Source organism: Paralichthys olivaceus, chromosome 6, assembly GCF_024713975.1.
Source record: "Paralichthys olivaceus isolate ysfri-2021 chromosome 6, ASM2471397v2, whole genome shotgun sequence".
Taxonomy (NCBI): domain Eukaryota; kingdom Metazoa; phylum Chordata; class Actinopteri; order Pleuronectiformes; family Paralichthyidae; genus Paralichthys; species Paralichthys olivaceus.
The window spans coordinates 12,762,429-12,779,656 of record NC_091098.1 but is presented as its reverse complement, the minus strand read 5'-3'; the positions used below and the strand labels follow the sequence as shown (position 1 = coordinate 12,779,656).

Below are 17,228 nucleotides of genomic sequence, written 5' to 3'. Positions count from 1 at the left end.
CTCCGGAAAAATAAAACAGCCACACGTTTGACGCCTGGCTCTTGAAAAAAATGAAAGGATGAGCTAAAGCTGAAGATTAAGTCTTTAAAAATGAAACAGTGGTAGGTGGCAAACAACAGGCAGTGATTTACCTCGGAGAGAAGCTGTTGGCCGTTCTTCAGCCACGTGTAGGAGGGCTTGGGTCTGCCATTGGCTCGACACTCCCAGTACAGTCTCTCCTCTATGGCCAGGGCCGTGTCCTTCATGGTCTGGATCCACTGAGGCTTGGCTGAAGACACAGATTTATTTATACTCCTGTGAAATATCTGACAAGAACCAGGAGGGCAGATTTGCGAGGGAACAGAATTATCTCATTACATTCTGACAGCTCAAATCAGTGGAAATCATTGCGCGTTATAAAAAAGGTTGTCTTTAAAGGAGATAGAGAGAGAGGAGTGAAAGTGAGGTGTCACTCAGTTTCATCACTTAAATGTGTCAGCACCCTGTGGCAACTCAAGATTAGAGTGGAACGCTGCAGCGCAACGCAGGAAGCCCTCATGGTGGGTGAAGTGCACCCAAAATCAGCGCTCACCCCCCAACCTGTCACCTTGATTCTGCACACAGTAAACATAACCCCTGTCGATTTCCCCATCCAGAGCCCATCCTCCCTGCAACCTGCCTCTTCCATATTGACAGCTTTTCAGGAATTTTTATGAGTTAGAGAGTTGTGCTCATAATAAGCACAGCTCACTTCGCAGGCACTCGTCATACCATCAGTTCCAATTTCACAAGTGTCATTCTCACTCTCTCACAAATTCAGGAGGAGAAAAAAAAAAAGTCAGGAGCCCAAAAATGTAATAACGGCACAGCACAGTAAAAACCAACACAGCTTATTATACAGGAGGAAGGTGATGGTCAGTCTCCAGCTGCGACTCTACCGTCAGACACAGCTGGAGAATGATATGATGCGATCAAATCAGCAGATTACAATTCTTCACGTCACATTCAGTGCATAAGAAGCAGTGAATCCACTGCACTGAACCGACAGTTTCCTGAAATATCCCAGAGGGGCAGAATGTGAGAACTCAAATGTCCGAGTCAGTAGCTCCGAACATTATCCAACACTTTTCTTGCCCCCCTAGTAAAATGTACAGGAAATGTCCAAGGTAGTCCATATGAGGCTACAACCACACTTCTACTATTTCATGTGAAATCACATCCACTCTCCTACAGATATGTCTGGAGTTTAAGAGATGCTAAAATGGAGAAGTCTGGAAACGCTGCTGGCTCTGTATCGGCCCAGAATTTAAGTCTATACGGGTACAAGCAAAGATGCTTCGATATCGATGATTTATCCACTCACAGCTGCTTGCTGAGTGGAACTTTTCGACCAAGACGCAGCCTTTGCTTATTGATAAGGCTCCTATCACATTACGCCCTTTCAGATAGAAACAACTAGCCTCGGCTACGAGTGAAGAAAACCACTCATTTCTAACACGTTCTAACAAATTTCTCAGGATGATAAAGAGGTGCCAGTCACTTAGAGGATACAGACAAATATGTCAACTTAGAAAGACGACAAGATTCTTCGTAAGCGAAGAGACAAACATTTTCAGACATGAACTTCGGAAAATGTCAGAAAAAGGGAGTCCGGACGTTTTAGCTCATAATAAAAGTGGCCGTACCATAGAAAGCCAGTCGACCAGTGGCTGTGTTTTTCCCCATCTTGTTCTCAGCCAAGCACTCGTACCCTCCAGCGTCGTCCTGCTGGAAGCTGGGGATCTCCAGCACGGCATTGGAGTACTTCATCTTCACTTTGCTGGGGAAGGGCACGCCGTTAGCCCTCTTCCAGGTGATCTCTGGGACGGGGCTGGGAGAGACAAGAGGAAGTGAGATCCTGATCCAAGTGGCTTTGAACTGCTAAGACTGTCGCTTAGGTTGCAGGTGTCTGTAATAATCCTGAAATAAAGTGTGTGATGGCGCTTTAAGCCGATTCACTGTATTTTGGCAGATGAATGGTTTAGCGTGAATCCAATCCAACAACAAAAAGAGCCCTCTCACACAGGCTTTCAGACTAATCGTTGCTTGATGCCACACTCTAAGAAATATAACTGCCACAGTAACTTTACTCTATAGAAATCCAGAGATGCCTCGTCTGGAATAAAAATCAGGAGAAGATTGAAATCATGCTTCAAGGAATCCAGCTTACTTCCCAAGGGCGAAACACTCCAGTGTAACTGTTGATCCTTTAGCGGCGGGTACATTGTCTGGGAAATTAACTTCTATTTTTGGCTCGTATTCACCCATCACTCCTATGTAGAGTAAGCACAAGAACTTGTTCAGTCTTCTATTATGCAGGACTTACAAGCAATATGGTTTGCATTATGGACCAAGACAGCAACACTGTAAAACTAACAGAGGAGAAATAAAAGACACACGAGCAAACATGCTCTCGCGGGTAAACTCTGAGCGGTACCTCACTTTAGTGTGCAGCCACCAGAATGTGGTGAAACAGCAGCCAGGAATAATCTTAATCACTTCCTGGTGGAATAGACGGAGTGTATATGTGAAATCTTGTTCTGTTCAGCTAGTTTGGCTTTTTATCTATTATTTCAAAGCTTGAGTGGGCAGTTCCCAACCTCTGGTGTTTTATTGTTTGTATCAGTATTCAGGGAAGACAGGCACGGCCCGGATCAGACAGTGATGCAATGGGATTTAAATTTATGCAGCTTCATGTACAGTACACTGAGTGGAAACTAACTGGTTGAGCCACCAGAACACTCAATGTAATGGTCCAATGATGTATGGCTTATGTTTAATTCATTCCAGAGGCAATCTTTATTCAATCTTTCTATGAAAGCATAACAGAGAACAGAACAACGGGCTGCTGAGAACCGGCCTGAGAATTCATGTGAAAGCACAGGGAAGGCTTTTAAAGGGGGGCGGGAATTATAAGAAAGCTAAGTCAGCAAAGAGAAGATTTGGGCGCTTTGTTTGGTGGCCTACATTGAGGAGCAACTATTTACTTACAGGCATTAGCACTCGGTGACTCAACTACAGCGAAGCACGACAGGACAAAGAGCACTCGAGCCACTGTGATGATATAAACATCCTTAAAAAGGAAAGATCTTCAATATACGACTGAAAGGAACACTTGTCACATCACAGCACAGAGGTGGCGTCTTACCGTCTGTCCTGAGGATCAGAGATGTAGGTGAGCTGTGAACTTTGCCCTTTGTGACGCTGTTCATCACTACGCAAGTGTAGTTACCCACATCAGAGGGCTCCACCTTGGAAATGTAAAGGTTTCCCGTCTGCTGGGATACGAAACGCCGATTGTCTTGCTGAACAAAGTATGGGTACTCGTTGAAGATCCATGCATAAGTAAGGTCTGCAAAACAAACAAGAACACGTAGATGCTGATCATTGCAACGGAGTATTAGGGTCATACTGAAGAAAAATTATACAAGACTTCAAGAATAATGTCCTAATCTTATAAGAATAAAGTCATAATTTCACAAGAACAAAGTTGTAATTTTACATGAATAAAGTCGCAGGCAAATTTAGAGAAAGTCGTAATATTCCCAGAATAATGACACAATATTACAAGAATAAAGTGATTTTTTTACGAGAATAAAGTTTTGATTTCACAAAAATAAAGTTGTAATTTTACACAGAAAAGGTCTATTGAAACTAAAAATGACACGTGGCCTTAAATTACCACTTTATTCACGTAAAATTGTGACTTTATTTTCACAAAATTACAATTTTATTCACATAAAATTCTCATTGTTCTCATAAGAGAAAGACATTGTTGTAACATTACAACTTTATTCTCATAATATTGCTGCTTTATCCTTGTAAAATTATGAATATACTCTCGAAATCAAAATCCTTTTCCTTTAAGTGGCTCTAATACTCCGTCAATGAATACATGATAGAAAATGTAATTAAGGAAATTACTTATGATTATCATCTTTCACATCACATCACTAGACGTTTAAAAAACAGCTGTGTTGGAGGTTTCAGACGGAGGCCAGAGAGTTTACCTCCTGAGGATGTGGGCGTTCCACAAAGTAGCACTACTCCTTGTCCCTCTCGGACTGACACCGCGCTTCTGGTGTGGACTTTGAAATGATCTAAGTCTGAGGGAAAAAAAAAAGAAATGAAAAGAGAGATCCCCGCAGGATCTCACATATCAGAGAGGAGCAGAGCTGAGTAAAAGCTTTCAGCAAAACGCTGGCACAAGCCTATAAGGAAACTGTCATGAGAATGTCTACAATGCCTGAGAGAATGAAAGAATGGGCTTGTCTGTGCCTCTGTAAAGTATTTGACCAATACAGAGTCAAGAAACTTACATCCAGGACGTAAAGGAGACATTAGATCTAAATTGCATGTCATGGGATGCATGCAGATAACAAAAGATTCGGGCTACGTTTTGTAAAAATGGTGTCTATCATTTAATACTATTCTCTGCAATCTATTGTGTCACAAATCACTTATTATTATATTTTTCATCACTGGCACAACAGGAATTTAGCATGAATTGAAGTCAACACAAGCAAACAGAGGAGAGTGAACGAAGGTAAATCCAAACAGAAGATGGACCAGCCAGGACAAAACATGGAGATCGTACTTAAACAGGAGCTACTTCTGTCCATTGGATGTGATTCTATAAAGTCTCACATGGATCAAGCAGTCAAATGATGCCCATAGACCGGTGCCCACAAGAGACAGATAAAAGCCCCAAAAAAGAAAGTGATACTTTAGTATAACTTAAAGAGATGCTCCGCCACCCTAAACTGAATGCAGATCATTGGATGATCTTCTGATACTTCCCCTCTAAAATGATAAAACTGTGACCTTATTCTTGTAAAATTACAACATTCTTCTTTACAAATGATGCTCAAACACCACCTCTACTCAAATCATGTCAAACGGCCCGGAGAGAGTCTACAGAAGTACAGTGGTGTGCTGCAACAACGCGACACGCCATATGGCAAAGAACCACAGAGACGGGAGGAAACAACAGCTGATGTTGCACCAAATTACACAGTTAAGGAAAATATAGGAGCTACAAGTAACAACATGTGGCATTATCCAGATCTGAAATATCCTCTATCAGAATGTGAGATTATTTTCATGTCGCACAGCCCTGCTGTAATGAATCTCTCTATTAAAGTGGAGTGACCACATGAGCATGATGGCTTACGCTGGAACCCAAACCTGAGTTGAACACGACAAGGCAAAAACACACAAAAGTATTTAGAACATATAAATATAAATAATATAAAATCTGACATATGGTATATGGCAAAACTTTAATTTGAAATTAGAAACTTGAGAGAGAGAAACTATTGTGATTATTGATTATTGGCTATTGTGGATTTAAAAAGTAGCCTTCGCTCATTATGATCAGATAACATGACATCCAAACAACACTGAGATAGAGAAAGCTTACAACCACAGTATAATAAACATTTCTTTCCAACACTGACATACTTTAATATGTCACATATGTGAATTCTAGTACATGTGAAAGTACTGTATGTATAATGTATGTACTGTATGTTTCCCATTGACCCCATGTGGCTATCTCCCAGTTGATCTGGATAATTCACAGCCATCTTCCAATTGGGGCAAATTTCATTTGAAGAACAGCAAAAACTCAGCGAGGTGTGAAGATTAAAGATGTTACATCTGAATAGACCTATTGTTCTTCTGTGTTTGTGTGTCTTAAATATCATTAGTCAGTATTTTTGAGCTCCGCTAATCTCAGCACTCTTCAAAGCTGTCTATCAAAACCAAAAATATCTGCATGGCCAGATATCGTCAAGTGAAGGTGTGAAAAGATGTTTTGTTGTTATCTGCATGAAAAGAAGCCGTAATGAATAGAACATGAATAACAGGCATCCAGTTCTTTATTCATCGAGGATGTTTGCGGGTGTCACCATGGACGATTATTAATATGACATAAATCACAGTATTCTCACTACTGTAATATAAAGCAACACACTGCAGCTCTTTTTCATTTATATTACTGCTATGTCCTCTTTTTATCACAGCGTTGGCATATTATGCTCCAGTTAAACTAAATGTTTGTTCAGGCTTCAGTCCTTATTAAGTTGTTTGCTAACTATTTTACCCCAGAGTACATCCAGTGAAGCATCACTGACAACACCACAGACTGTATGTAAAGATGGATGATGCGTCTCCACTTCCCTCCACTATCGAGAAATGAAGCCAAAATATCCACAACACGAATGTTGCCATTATGCATATTTGGAATCAGAGACATGACGTGTTCACAACACAGAAATCTCCGCAGCGTTCAGGTGAGGGGTGGTGCAGCAGGCAGAGGCAGGACGTAACGCATTAATACCACTGCAGACAGCATGTGTTTTTCTCTACAACATATCGACAGCAGTGTCGGCCCTTATCTCCACAAGCTCTGAGTGTGCGGCTCCGCTCTGTCATCTCGAGATATTTGTTTTCTCTTTGTTTTTTTTCATTTTTGCTTCTGTCAAGTGTTAGAAAAATCATCAACATCCTGGAACTCATGCTGTGTTCTCAGATCGGATCCTCCGGACTTCATACCAGGGGACTGGTCAGAGAGAGAGTCTGGAGTCTCTCACTTGAGAGACTGGAAAAAAATGAATACTGGAACAAACAGTGTGATCAGAACTACGTAAAATGAATGACACCATCTTTGAGGAAAAATGTATTTGACGTGTTCTTTGCCTTTTTAGTTTGGTCCATGCCCCATTTATTAAGTGGGGTTTATAACATGTACTACAGCCAGTCATTTTGGCTTCAGTTTTGGGGAGCTGTCATGGCGTCCATCTTTATCCACAGTCTGTGCTTTGCATGTATGACCATTGGAAAAGAACAGTTGTCAAACTCACATGTTACTTTAACATTTAATGTTGTTTCACACCATCAATGCAACACTGATAAATAATGCAAATGCAACCCTGTCGGTTTGGTGTGAGTCTGCATTATTTGTAAGTGCACTTATGCTTCCATGACATTTTTCTTAAGAAAAACAGGCGAGTATGAACTCTGACGGTGACTTACAGGCAAACTGCAGACTGGCTCTCCGGCTGAGGATGGCTCCTAAAGTGTTGTAGGCCATACACTGGAACATCCCCACATCCTGCTGCCGGTCCAGGCTGCTTATAATGAGGTTGCCCCCAGACAGACGCCGCCGGGGATCCTGGCCCAGATTTATGAGGGTCCCGTTCAGTGACCATCTGTGGGGGGCAAAGACACCATCAGTCCCAGGGAAAAAAAAGCCACTGTCCAGTTCTTGCTACCGACCAAGGTGGCGTGACAGGAGGTTACTGCAGTAACTCATATATACTGTGTATTTGTGCTGGAATTCACAGCTTTGCAGCGTGAAGCATGAAACAGCTTTACATCTGTGCTTTTAGTCGTCCATTCTTTTCCAGCCATGCTTTGACTTTCCTAACAAACAAAATTTTCCCTTGCATGTACCTTGAAATATAATCTGATGAATGTGTAGGAAAATAAGATGAACATTTGAACATTTGAATTGTTTTTTACAATTAAATTCTTGTCAACTGGTATATTTATCTGCAGGTTTCCTCCTATTGTACTCTGCGTGTATGTCCTAATTGCTGTATGTTTTTCCCCCTTATATTCTAACAACATTGTAATGCATAATGCTGCAATGTTCACACACTGAGCCATTTGTTGAACTTGCGTGTTCTAGTGTTATTGGTCTTTATATAACCCTTAAAATGTAAATACCTTCTCCACACTGTATTTCCTGCTTTTATTATACTTTTCTTTATTTATACCACTATTTGCTGCAGCAGCTATTCCATTTCCCGCCGCAGGGATCATTAAATTTTAATCTGAGAGTATCAAACACAAAGCCGTCCTCTGCTATTTAAGGTAAACAGAAGATCAAGGTTTCTGGAGCCATCCTCAATATCATCATCAGTCTCACCATAATCACCTCTTCTCTGTCACATTATATCTACATAATGTGACATTACTGCACCTTTGACTTCTCATTAGGACGAGAGATTATCACTTGGCACGAGGTAACAGTGGGCTGATATAAGAAAGGATGGCTTTTACTTTTCTTTTCACCTTCCATTGCATCCTTCCCACAGGTATAAATAAAATAAAAAAACACAGCGGGTTCTGATTTTGCCATTAAATCAACAAAATGCCTCAAAGAACTCCACAAAACACAAGGTTAATTTACAGATTAAAACAAGTCCCATTATTCAGCGAGAAAAGACTTGCTAATCAGAAATGGAAGCATTGATGGGTTCAAGGAAGCAACACTTTTCAAGAATCCTGCATCATTTTTCTCAGAGTATTTAGCAAAAAAAACCAATTTCTTTCCTCCAGCCACATTCTTCTGTTGTGCTTTCGTGAAGTGGAAATTAAATCCCATAATGGCCAACCTTCCAACGGCTTTCATGTCTATCCTTCAACATCATTTCTTAAAGAATTTATCCATCCATTGGATGCTGATGAGAGCCTGCTGCCCTGCTTTAGACACTTGTTCTGTGTCACTGTGTGTGTTGAGATCAATGCTACAATTTCTTCAGGTCATAAAATTTGAGAAACAGCCTATAACATGAATATCTGCAGGGTTGGATCTGCTAGTGATACAAGCAGCCGTGTCTTTAGGCGTCTTTGTCCACATGCATGCATTCAGCTCTTTAATCTCTGAGTCACCGTTTTCACCTCTGTCTGACCAGCTCTGAAGAGCCTCTGCTGTTCAGTGGTGCTCGGAACATCGAGCAGGTGATTGAAGAGCGGCTCCAAAACTGAATTACTCCACTCGACACTCATTTCGTCAACACATGTTGTCTGAACATCTGACCGTCGTCTAACTCTACCATTCCAGCGGTCCAGAGCCACAGATTTCATATCTCAGGTCAAGTAAAGGTTAGTCAAGTCACCTTCTGTTGTGATTTTAAAAAACTCATACTGCCTTGCTTTTTTTTTTTTTTTGGCTCGCTAAGAAGAAGATTCTTTTCCATAAGAGATGTGGCTTTTTCACATGACTTATTGCACTGCCACAGCATGTGTGTGTGTGTGTGTGTGTGTGTGTGTGTGTGCTATGAAAGTCTCACATCTTCGTGAGTGACAGCTGAGGAAAAAGGAAAAGGGAGAAAAGAGAAGAAGGGGGTGGGAGCTGTGTGAGCCCATTTACACTTCAAGAGAGGAGCCGGAGAGGTGCTGAGGGCATGCGGAGCCTCGCACAGCCAGTTTGACAAGACACCACGTTAAACATGCTCATTTCACCTTTAATCAGCTCATGGAAATACCTGGTCTTAGGCAGGGAATGTGTAAAGCCTGAAATAATGAGTGTATGTGCTCCCCCACCACTAACACTCAGCTCATCTGTGCTTTCTGTGCTTCAGTAATTCCACTGTTGAACGCCAAAGACACTCGTAATCAATGCATGTTGGTGCCAACTGGTGTCTAGCAACCTGCATCGGTCTCATGGCATCTTTATAAGAGGCCATCATTAAGATGCTGCACATGAGTCACTAAGATACTATCGGACTAGACAAGAGGCAAATAGGAGCATTGCATTTCAGTCTAATCTGGAGAAAATTAATTCTTAAGGGAGAACAGCTATTCCACAAAAAAGAATATACAAAATATATAACTTTGAAAGGACAAAACCTCATTTAAACTACTGTGAATGATTAAATATTGGTTTTATATGAGGCTGTCAGGAATATCAAAGATTCATCTATATTTCTCTATTTCTCCCTTTCTCTCTGAATATATATGTGTTATTAAAGAATATACAAATTAATAAGTGCATCTACAGGTTAGGTTTCCGGCAAAAGGTCTGACAGTGTGACATTAATGGCTCTCAATGTTGAAAGTGAGGAGAAAAAGATGGAGAAGGTGCCAGTGAGCTGCACATTCATTAAAACCAATAATCAATGAAATGGTGTTGAATATTATATCTAATCATCCAGATTTAGGCATTCTTCTTGATTAGTAAATACAAAAATTTTCCAACCGCAAATAAATGGTGCGTTCGAAAATAATATTAAAATAATCTCCTTCTCTAATCACTATTCCTTGACAACTTTATAACAACTTTATTTATAACAGAAGATACTCATCAAATGTAATAAATATAATAAAAAAGTTAATCGTCCAAAACAGAATGAAATATCCTGAAAAATATATGTTTTCAGTTCATACAAAGGAAACGTTTAATCTTTACATACTTACAGGAAATAACAAAAGAGGACTGAAATGTTGAAATAATATAATAACGTGAGGAATACAGTATATGTGGAGGGAGACCTCAAATAAGTGGAGAAATTAGAAATTAGAATTAAACACAATTAAAGAGTTGTTCTGTTTTTTATATTTATGTGGGTGTGTCCAGGTTCAACTACAAGGTTGCGTCGCTTTAAATGTTGCTGCTGCAAGAAATTGTGGGGTGGCATTTTCTCCTTTTCTCTCATAAAGGATGGTCAGATGTTTCCGACTCTAAAGGAGATAAATTAGGCAGCACTGAAGCTCCTTTCTTAATCATTTAGAGAATTCTAGTGGCTCTTATTATTATGGCGGCTGAAATCCTTCCGAGTTATTTCTCTCAGTTAGGAAGGTTCCTAAGCAAAATGGTTTCATCAAACACACCCAAAGAGTCACATTGTCATTCAATCCCAGACACACACTTTAATCTGAATGTGCTCTCACCTGTACTGTGGAGGAGGCGTTCCCTTAGCGTCACAAGTGAGAGTCGCCTCTTCTTCTATGGAGTCCACAGGAATGAACAAGTCACCAGGCTCCATCCTCCATCTTGGACCGTGATATGATCCACTATCTAGACAATCTGTCAGAGAGACAACAACAGTCTGAGTGAAAAGACAAGAGAGAAAGGGGCAATGTTGATAGATTCAGACCGCCGGGATTATCTGTTCTTCTGGAGGAAATTTAACAGGTTAGTGATTCATTACGTTACGTTCTGTGACATCTTGAGGTGCTGCAAAGTTCAAATGTATCCAAATGAATAAACCAGGATGTCATCCCCCATTAAAATGTAGAAATGGTCATTTTTCATTATGAAAAAACAACTACATTTTAAAATGACAGAAGAAAGAAAGAAATTATACTTTTAAGTTACTCATTGTTAGACTGTTGCACATTATACACAAGGTTATTTTTAATGTCTGTGAATTTAGAAGAGTAGTCCTCATGGTCCAAACTGAAATATTACGATGAAGTATCAGCAGTGACATTGATGTGGTTTGTGTTACTTAAATTTTCTTCTAGTTGCTAGTGAAAAGGGACAAAAGACCAGGAAACAATAGAGGGGAGTGATGAATAAGATTGAGAGTGTTGTGCATGTGCTGTGAGTGGAAGTCAATACTGAGGATTGTTCCTTTAAGCCGGGGCCATCCTATCATCTCTGACACTGACATGATTTTCTGCACTTCAGCCATCATCCCCACAACTGTAAACGTTCAAACCTGAAAGAATCATTACTCATATAAAAAGGTGGTTTACCTGTCAGACAGTCAATGATTGATAACAGTAGAAACTGTTTCCATAGCAACGTCATCTTTGGCAGCCAAGGGCAAATGAGACTTTCATCCAATAAGCTTTGAAATGGCACTCTTGTTCTCCGAGGGAGGGGGGGGGGGGGGCTGTTGTTGACCTGTTGGAACAAGATTTTTTTTTTTCTTTTGAAAGACCAAACTCAGCAAACCCTTAATACACTTTAACACTTTAATCCCACTTTTAATATTCTGCCTGAAAATTGCATATTAAATGAAGGAAGTGTAATGTTCAGTAGAGGAAATATTATATTATTACGATAAAAAATTAACATATAGTTTGGTGCAGACTGGGCCTCATGTCTTCTGTCCGTTCCAATCAGTGAAGGTTCGGTGTCACTTTGTGCCCTGTGGTGTGGCCAACTTGTACCCGGAGATGTCTGAGGGTGATACCAGAGGCATATGGGATGGAGCCCATGCCAATCTATTAGGGGGCGACCAACGCCTCAGCTCATCCTTCACTTGGACGGATACACTCTCTGGCTGCCTGAGGAGACTTGGACCTGGGAATTGGGTGCCATCCAATCAATTAGATTCATCCACAGCAGCATGTGTCTACCCACATGCTGGGGTGAATCAAGACAGGCTGATGAGGGAGCCATTCCACCCAGGTCCATAATCAAGGGCAAGTGTCTGTCTGCTTGTAGCACATGTTGCAAATTGCGATGCACCCTCCTCTTGCCGCAGGAGACTGAGCGAGTAATGATGCAATTATGAAATGTCATACATACACACCACGAACGGTGAACCGACAACAACGCGTCAGTTAAGCGAGCCGGCGAACACGCATTTATACAAGTGTGGAGAGTATAGGCAGATATGTGTATATCGATGTCACCTGCATGGAGACGTGCACATGAATAAGCTGCACGGCACGCACAGAAACATGCAACACATTTCTTCAAGAGCTGTTTGAGATATCTTAAGGACCGAGACAGATAATAACACCAATATGCTAAATGTCACACAACCCACACACACCTACACGCCAAAGTCACTTTTTCACGATATAACACCCTGTTTCCACACACTAACACACACACACATTGACTTTCCATTTGGAAGACATAAGCCTTGATGTGTGGCTTCATTTGTGGTCTAATCCCGGGGCGAGCCTGCATCAGAGCGCTACTTATGGAGGTTCTAATTGTTTGTCAGCTGCCTGGATGTCAGATCAGACACGTGGGGTCTCAGCCAGGATTTTCTTCCCTACCTTTCATGTACGCTCTGTCCTTTTTTCTTCCCCCAAAGTCTGCAAAATGGGATTGGTACGCTTCTTCTCAGAAAGAGACCTGCATGCCATACCTCAGTGATAGGCCCACAGTGTGCAAACTGCTGGCACCTCAGGACTGGGGGCTTGGTGGGTACGGCGAGTATTACAATACTGTCGACTTTGCATGTTGTGGTTTGCATTTGTAATGGGCATTTGTCACGGATGGCACAGTGTAACTGCGGATGCCAAGGATTCATTTTTCTTTATGCAGATCTAATAAATCATTTACAATTGCAAAACACAGAGATACGGAACTCTGTCAGCGATATTACACAGAGCAGATTGCTCGGTGATTCACGTGTACATGCTCTATACGACACAGATGCACAACACTCACAGATAAACAAGCACGTAGGCACCCACCACCCACATTCACAGAGACACACACATTCTCAGTTTGCACTCATAGATAATGGTGCTAACGATGACTGAGAGGGAAGGTGGTGAGAAAGCTGAACAGGGTGAATCACTCTCAATCAAGGAGGCTACCCGTTCCTGATCCAAATAACCACTGGGTTAATTGACGCAAGAAAAAAAGGGAAAAAAAGTATTATCTCTATATCTCCCACCTCCATCACACTCTGGCTGCATCCAAGTAACACGCTGTTTGAACAAACAGCCCTGCTAGGAGAGTGGGAGTGTACTTACTTTTCAGGCCTGGGCTGCATTTATCACATATATTCCAGCTGACACCGTGGCACACCAGTGTGCCATTATACCTGGTGAATGGTGAAGGGTGCGAAGGGTGGGAATGGTGTGTGCATGTGTGTGTGTGTGAGAGAGAGAGAGAGAGAGAGTGTGTGTGTGTGTGTGTGTGTGTGTGTGTGTGTGTGTGTGTCATGAGACATAAAGCCAGTCATTGCCACAAGACTTCTCAAGATTTGCTGAGGTGATTTTTTCTCCATACATCTTAGAAGACAGTCCTTGTGATGAGTTGACTACATTTAAAGCTTTTTTTGCACACATACTAGCAAGTCCACCCAAGGCTGGTGTGGCCCCAAAAATGTGCTGTTGTGATGTGTGCTTGCCCTGAAGCCTGCACATTTCAGAGGGTGAGGTGAAGTCAAGATCCCTATCAAAGCAGCTGGGGCAGAGAGAAACCACAAAATACCACGCGTGACTAATGCAACTGCATGTGTACATCACTTTAACAAAGAAAGGCATGGCTGTGAAACTCCGTGTGTTTGAATGCATGTGGAGAAGTGCCTGTTTATGAATGCATGCCCCTCCAAATAAAAAAAGAAATCACAGACTCGTCAGTGTGCAGGAATTGGCTGCAGTTGGGTGAGCACGTCACGTTGCTCCGGAATAAAACAAACAATTATGATTAAGTCTGTGGACATTAGGAATTAATTAATGGGCCAATTTCGGGATAGCAGGCAAGACAGGCCGACATGAGAGCCTGTTAGAGTCAATTAGGATTTTAGCATATAAATATCACAGCGTTAATTATTTCGCTTTCTGTAGTCGTGCACGTTCGCAAGGCACGCGCATAGGCTGTATGCATTCATTTCTTTTTCTCGCCTTACCTCTTATCTTGAAATGTGTTGAGAGCGGCGGGAACCAAATTCAGCCCTGACGGAAAAAAGCGACACACTCATCCTCCATGGAAACCTCGTTCGGCAGATTTCGGTCGGGATCGCAAGGTCGTTCATACAGGTGAAATGGAGCCTGTGGTCAGACAGCGATGGAGCACACGCCATAACGCAGGAGGTATAACAATCACACGCGTCTCATATCTGCTGCTCTCCTCCTCTGCTCCCACACTCCCCACCAAAACACACACACATGCACGCACACACACGCGCGCACGCACAACACCCACGTTGTTTGCTGTGCAGAATCACATTTGCAACATCCCCAGACTCTCTCTCTTTCTCGTTCTCTGTCTCTCTCGCCCGTGTTTCCGTGCTGAAATCCAACAAACGCACGTCTGGATTTGGGCTCTTGCAGAGATGATTTATTGTGCGCATCAAGTCAACTCCCCCCCTGCGAACAAGAAGAGGAGGAGGCGATAGTGCAGCCACAACCAGCAGCGCAGGGATGGGAAGGTGCAGGATGGAGGGAAGGTGCACCTGGTGGAGAACTGCGCCCCGTGCGTCACACCACAATATTGCAACACACTGTCTTGGGTCATCATTTACATACAGTCTATTGTTATCACCAACTGTTGAAGGGAAAGTTCACCAAAAAAAATGAAACTTCACTCATTATCTACTCACCACTATGCCGATGGAGGGTGGGTGAAGAGTCCACAAACACTTTTGGAGTTTCAGGGGTTGCAGCAAAATCCAATACAATCGAAGTAACTTGGGACCACTTCTTCAAACATAAAAAAAACAAAACATAAAATGCTTTCAAGTGTCTGTAACTATGTACATTTGACTAGAAACGGTGTCATTTACCAATGTGTTTAGTCTAAATGTCCAATGATATCCTCCTCCTAGTTACTGCTGCAGTTCTCATGAGAGTTCATGAGTATAGCGAGAACTCAAGATAGCTGCAGTTCACGAGTTCTCTCACTGATGCTTGTCCTGTGAGAACTGACTTTTTACCCCTGAAATGCCAAAAGTGTTTTGTGGACTCAAACACGTTCACCACCCCTCTTTCAGCATAGTGGTGAGTAAATAGGGATTGACTTTTCATTTTTGGGTGAACTATCTCTTTAATGGGAGCACAGTGTCATTTGTATTTTCTTTTGAAAGCATTTCATTCGAAAAATAAATCGTTCTGTAAGTTACACATGCAGGTAAAGTCCTCTTGGTACAGGACAGGGTGTTTATGACCAATACCATCATAACTTTATTCCTATATCATAAGATGCAAATTCGAAAATGAATTAATATAAAATCACAGAACAATTGTGTGAAAAGCGCAGGTGTACATTATCATGATGAAATAATAAAGGTGCACTAAGTAATGATCAGTAACAAGTGAACAAATGATCAGTTAGTTTCTCTCCAAAACTAAATGCACACAATAGAGTTAAAATATTTCCGGTGTCAGCATTAAGGCTTCTTTATGCAGTTTTTATAAAAGAAAAATAATATCTCTGTTTCAAACGATGTAACAATCACTGCACACATATTTTCTACATCCCTCTCTGCATGGTTGTGAAGCACATCCTCCAGGGCTGGGCAATATGACTTCAAATTAATATCACAATTATTTCAGACTTTCACGCCGACTAAGGTTAATGAACAATTATTTTATGTCCTACCAGATCATCAACTGACCCCACCCTCCGCACATGGGGCACACTACTCAGCACTGGTCAACAAGAGACAATTTTCTATATGTTTAAATACGTGTCTCATGAACACATACACAGTAAAAATCAAGTCCTGCACGTGTCCTAATAACTCATGATTAATGTTTGTGTTTTTTGGTGATGTGACGTGCGGCGGGGTACTGTCTCATGTATATTTGACTAAACACATAATTCAACATTTTTAAACACTATTTCAAAAGAAGAATGCATCAGAGCAGAATGGTACAGAAAATTGGACACGCTCTCACCAAAGCTAAACAGTAGGAGGCTGGGAAAATGTAGCCTGAAACTGGATTTCTGCTGAGGCTGCAGATGGTAGGATCAGAATATGGCATCAGCATGAATCCATGGACCCAACCAACCTGTGTCAAAGTCCAGGCTGCTGATGGTGCTGTGATTGTTTGGAGAATGTTTCTGTGGCACACATTGGATCCCTCAAACCAAATCAATCATAGTTTGAATTCCACGGTCTACTACCACTGACCATGTGCATCCTTTTATGGCCACTATCTTTTAGTGGCAACTTCCAGCACAATAATACACCATGACACCAATGGTCTCAAAATGGTTTAATTAACATGACAATAATTTCAGTGGACGTCAGTGGACTGAGCCTAATCTAATAGAACACCTTTGGGATGTAGTAGAACAAGGGATTTGTAGCATGAGTGTGCTGTGAGATGATGTGATGCAGTCATGTCAACATGGACCAGGATCTCAAAGGAGTATTCCAAAACATCTTGTGGAATATACCTGGAATAATTGAGGCTCGACTATACCCAGTGTTAGTACAGTGGTTTTTAATAAAGTAGTCAGTGAAGTCAAATATGTCTCATATGAAAACGTCAATCACAGAGCTCCAGTAGCCTGGACTGGAGCGAAAGAGCTTTACAGAAATAAGCTAAAACACACAACAGTTTATCCAATTTCAGTTTGCTGAAAGTCTGACTAGATGAGTACATCAACAATAGTGCTATGTTTTATTCCCAGTTCAATTAAGAAGTTTACCACAACTCCCAACTCTAGCTGAGTTTTTCCTCATGGTAATAGAGGTAGAGATTGTGGTGTTTCTATGTTGATGAACAGTGACAGTATAGATGGATCTTCAGTTTGTGAAATTATG

The 17,228-nt window shown here is 41.5% G+C and overlaps 1 protein-coding gene across 1 annotated transcript in view; it reads right to left on the bottom strand.

Moving 5' to 3' along the window:
• Nucleotides 1-14,876, bottom strand: part of cntn3a.2 (contactin 3a, tandem duplicate 2) — a 40,352-nt gene extending 25,476 nt beyond the window's left edge. Inside the window, exons 1-9 of the mRNA XM_020088979.2 lie at nt 14,364-14,876; nt 11,512-11,662; nt 10,702-10,837; nt 7,057-7,232; nt 4,029-4,124; nt 3,167-3,370; nt 2,189-2,291; nt 1,665-1,849; nt 132-268 (exon numbers count right to left, since the gene is read on the bottom strand). Of these exons, the coding sequence (XP_019944538.1) occupies nt 132-268; nt 1,665-1,849; nt 2,189-2,291; nt 3,167-3,370; nt 4,029-4,124; nt 7,057-7,232; nt 10,702-10,837; nt 11,512-11,566 (1,092 nt within the window). The 5' untranslated portion in view covers nt 11,567-11,662; nt 14,364-14,876. The remainder of the gene's footprint in view (nt 1-131; nt 269-1,664; nt 1,850-2,188; nt 2,292-3,166; nt 3,371-4,028; nt 4,125-7,056; nt 7,233-10,701; nt 10,838-11,511; nt 11,663-14,363) is intronic.
• Between the last annotated feature and the right edge of the window lie 2,352 nt (nt 14,877-17,228).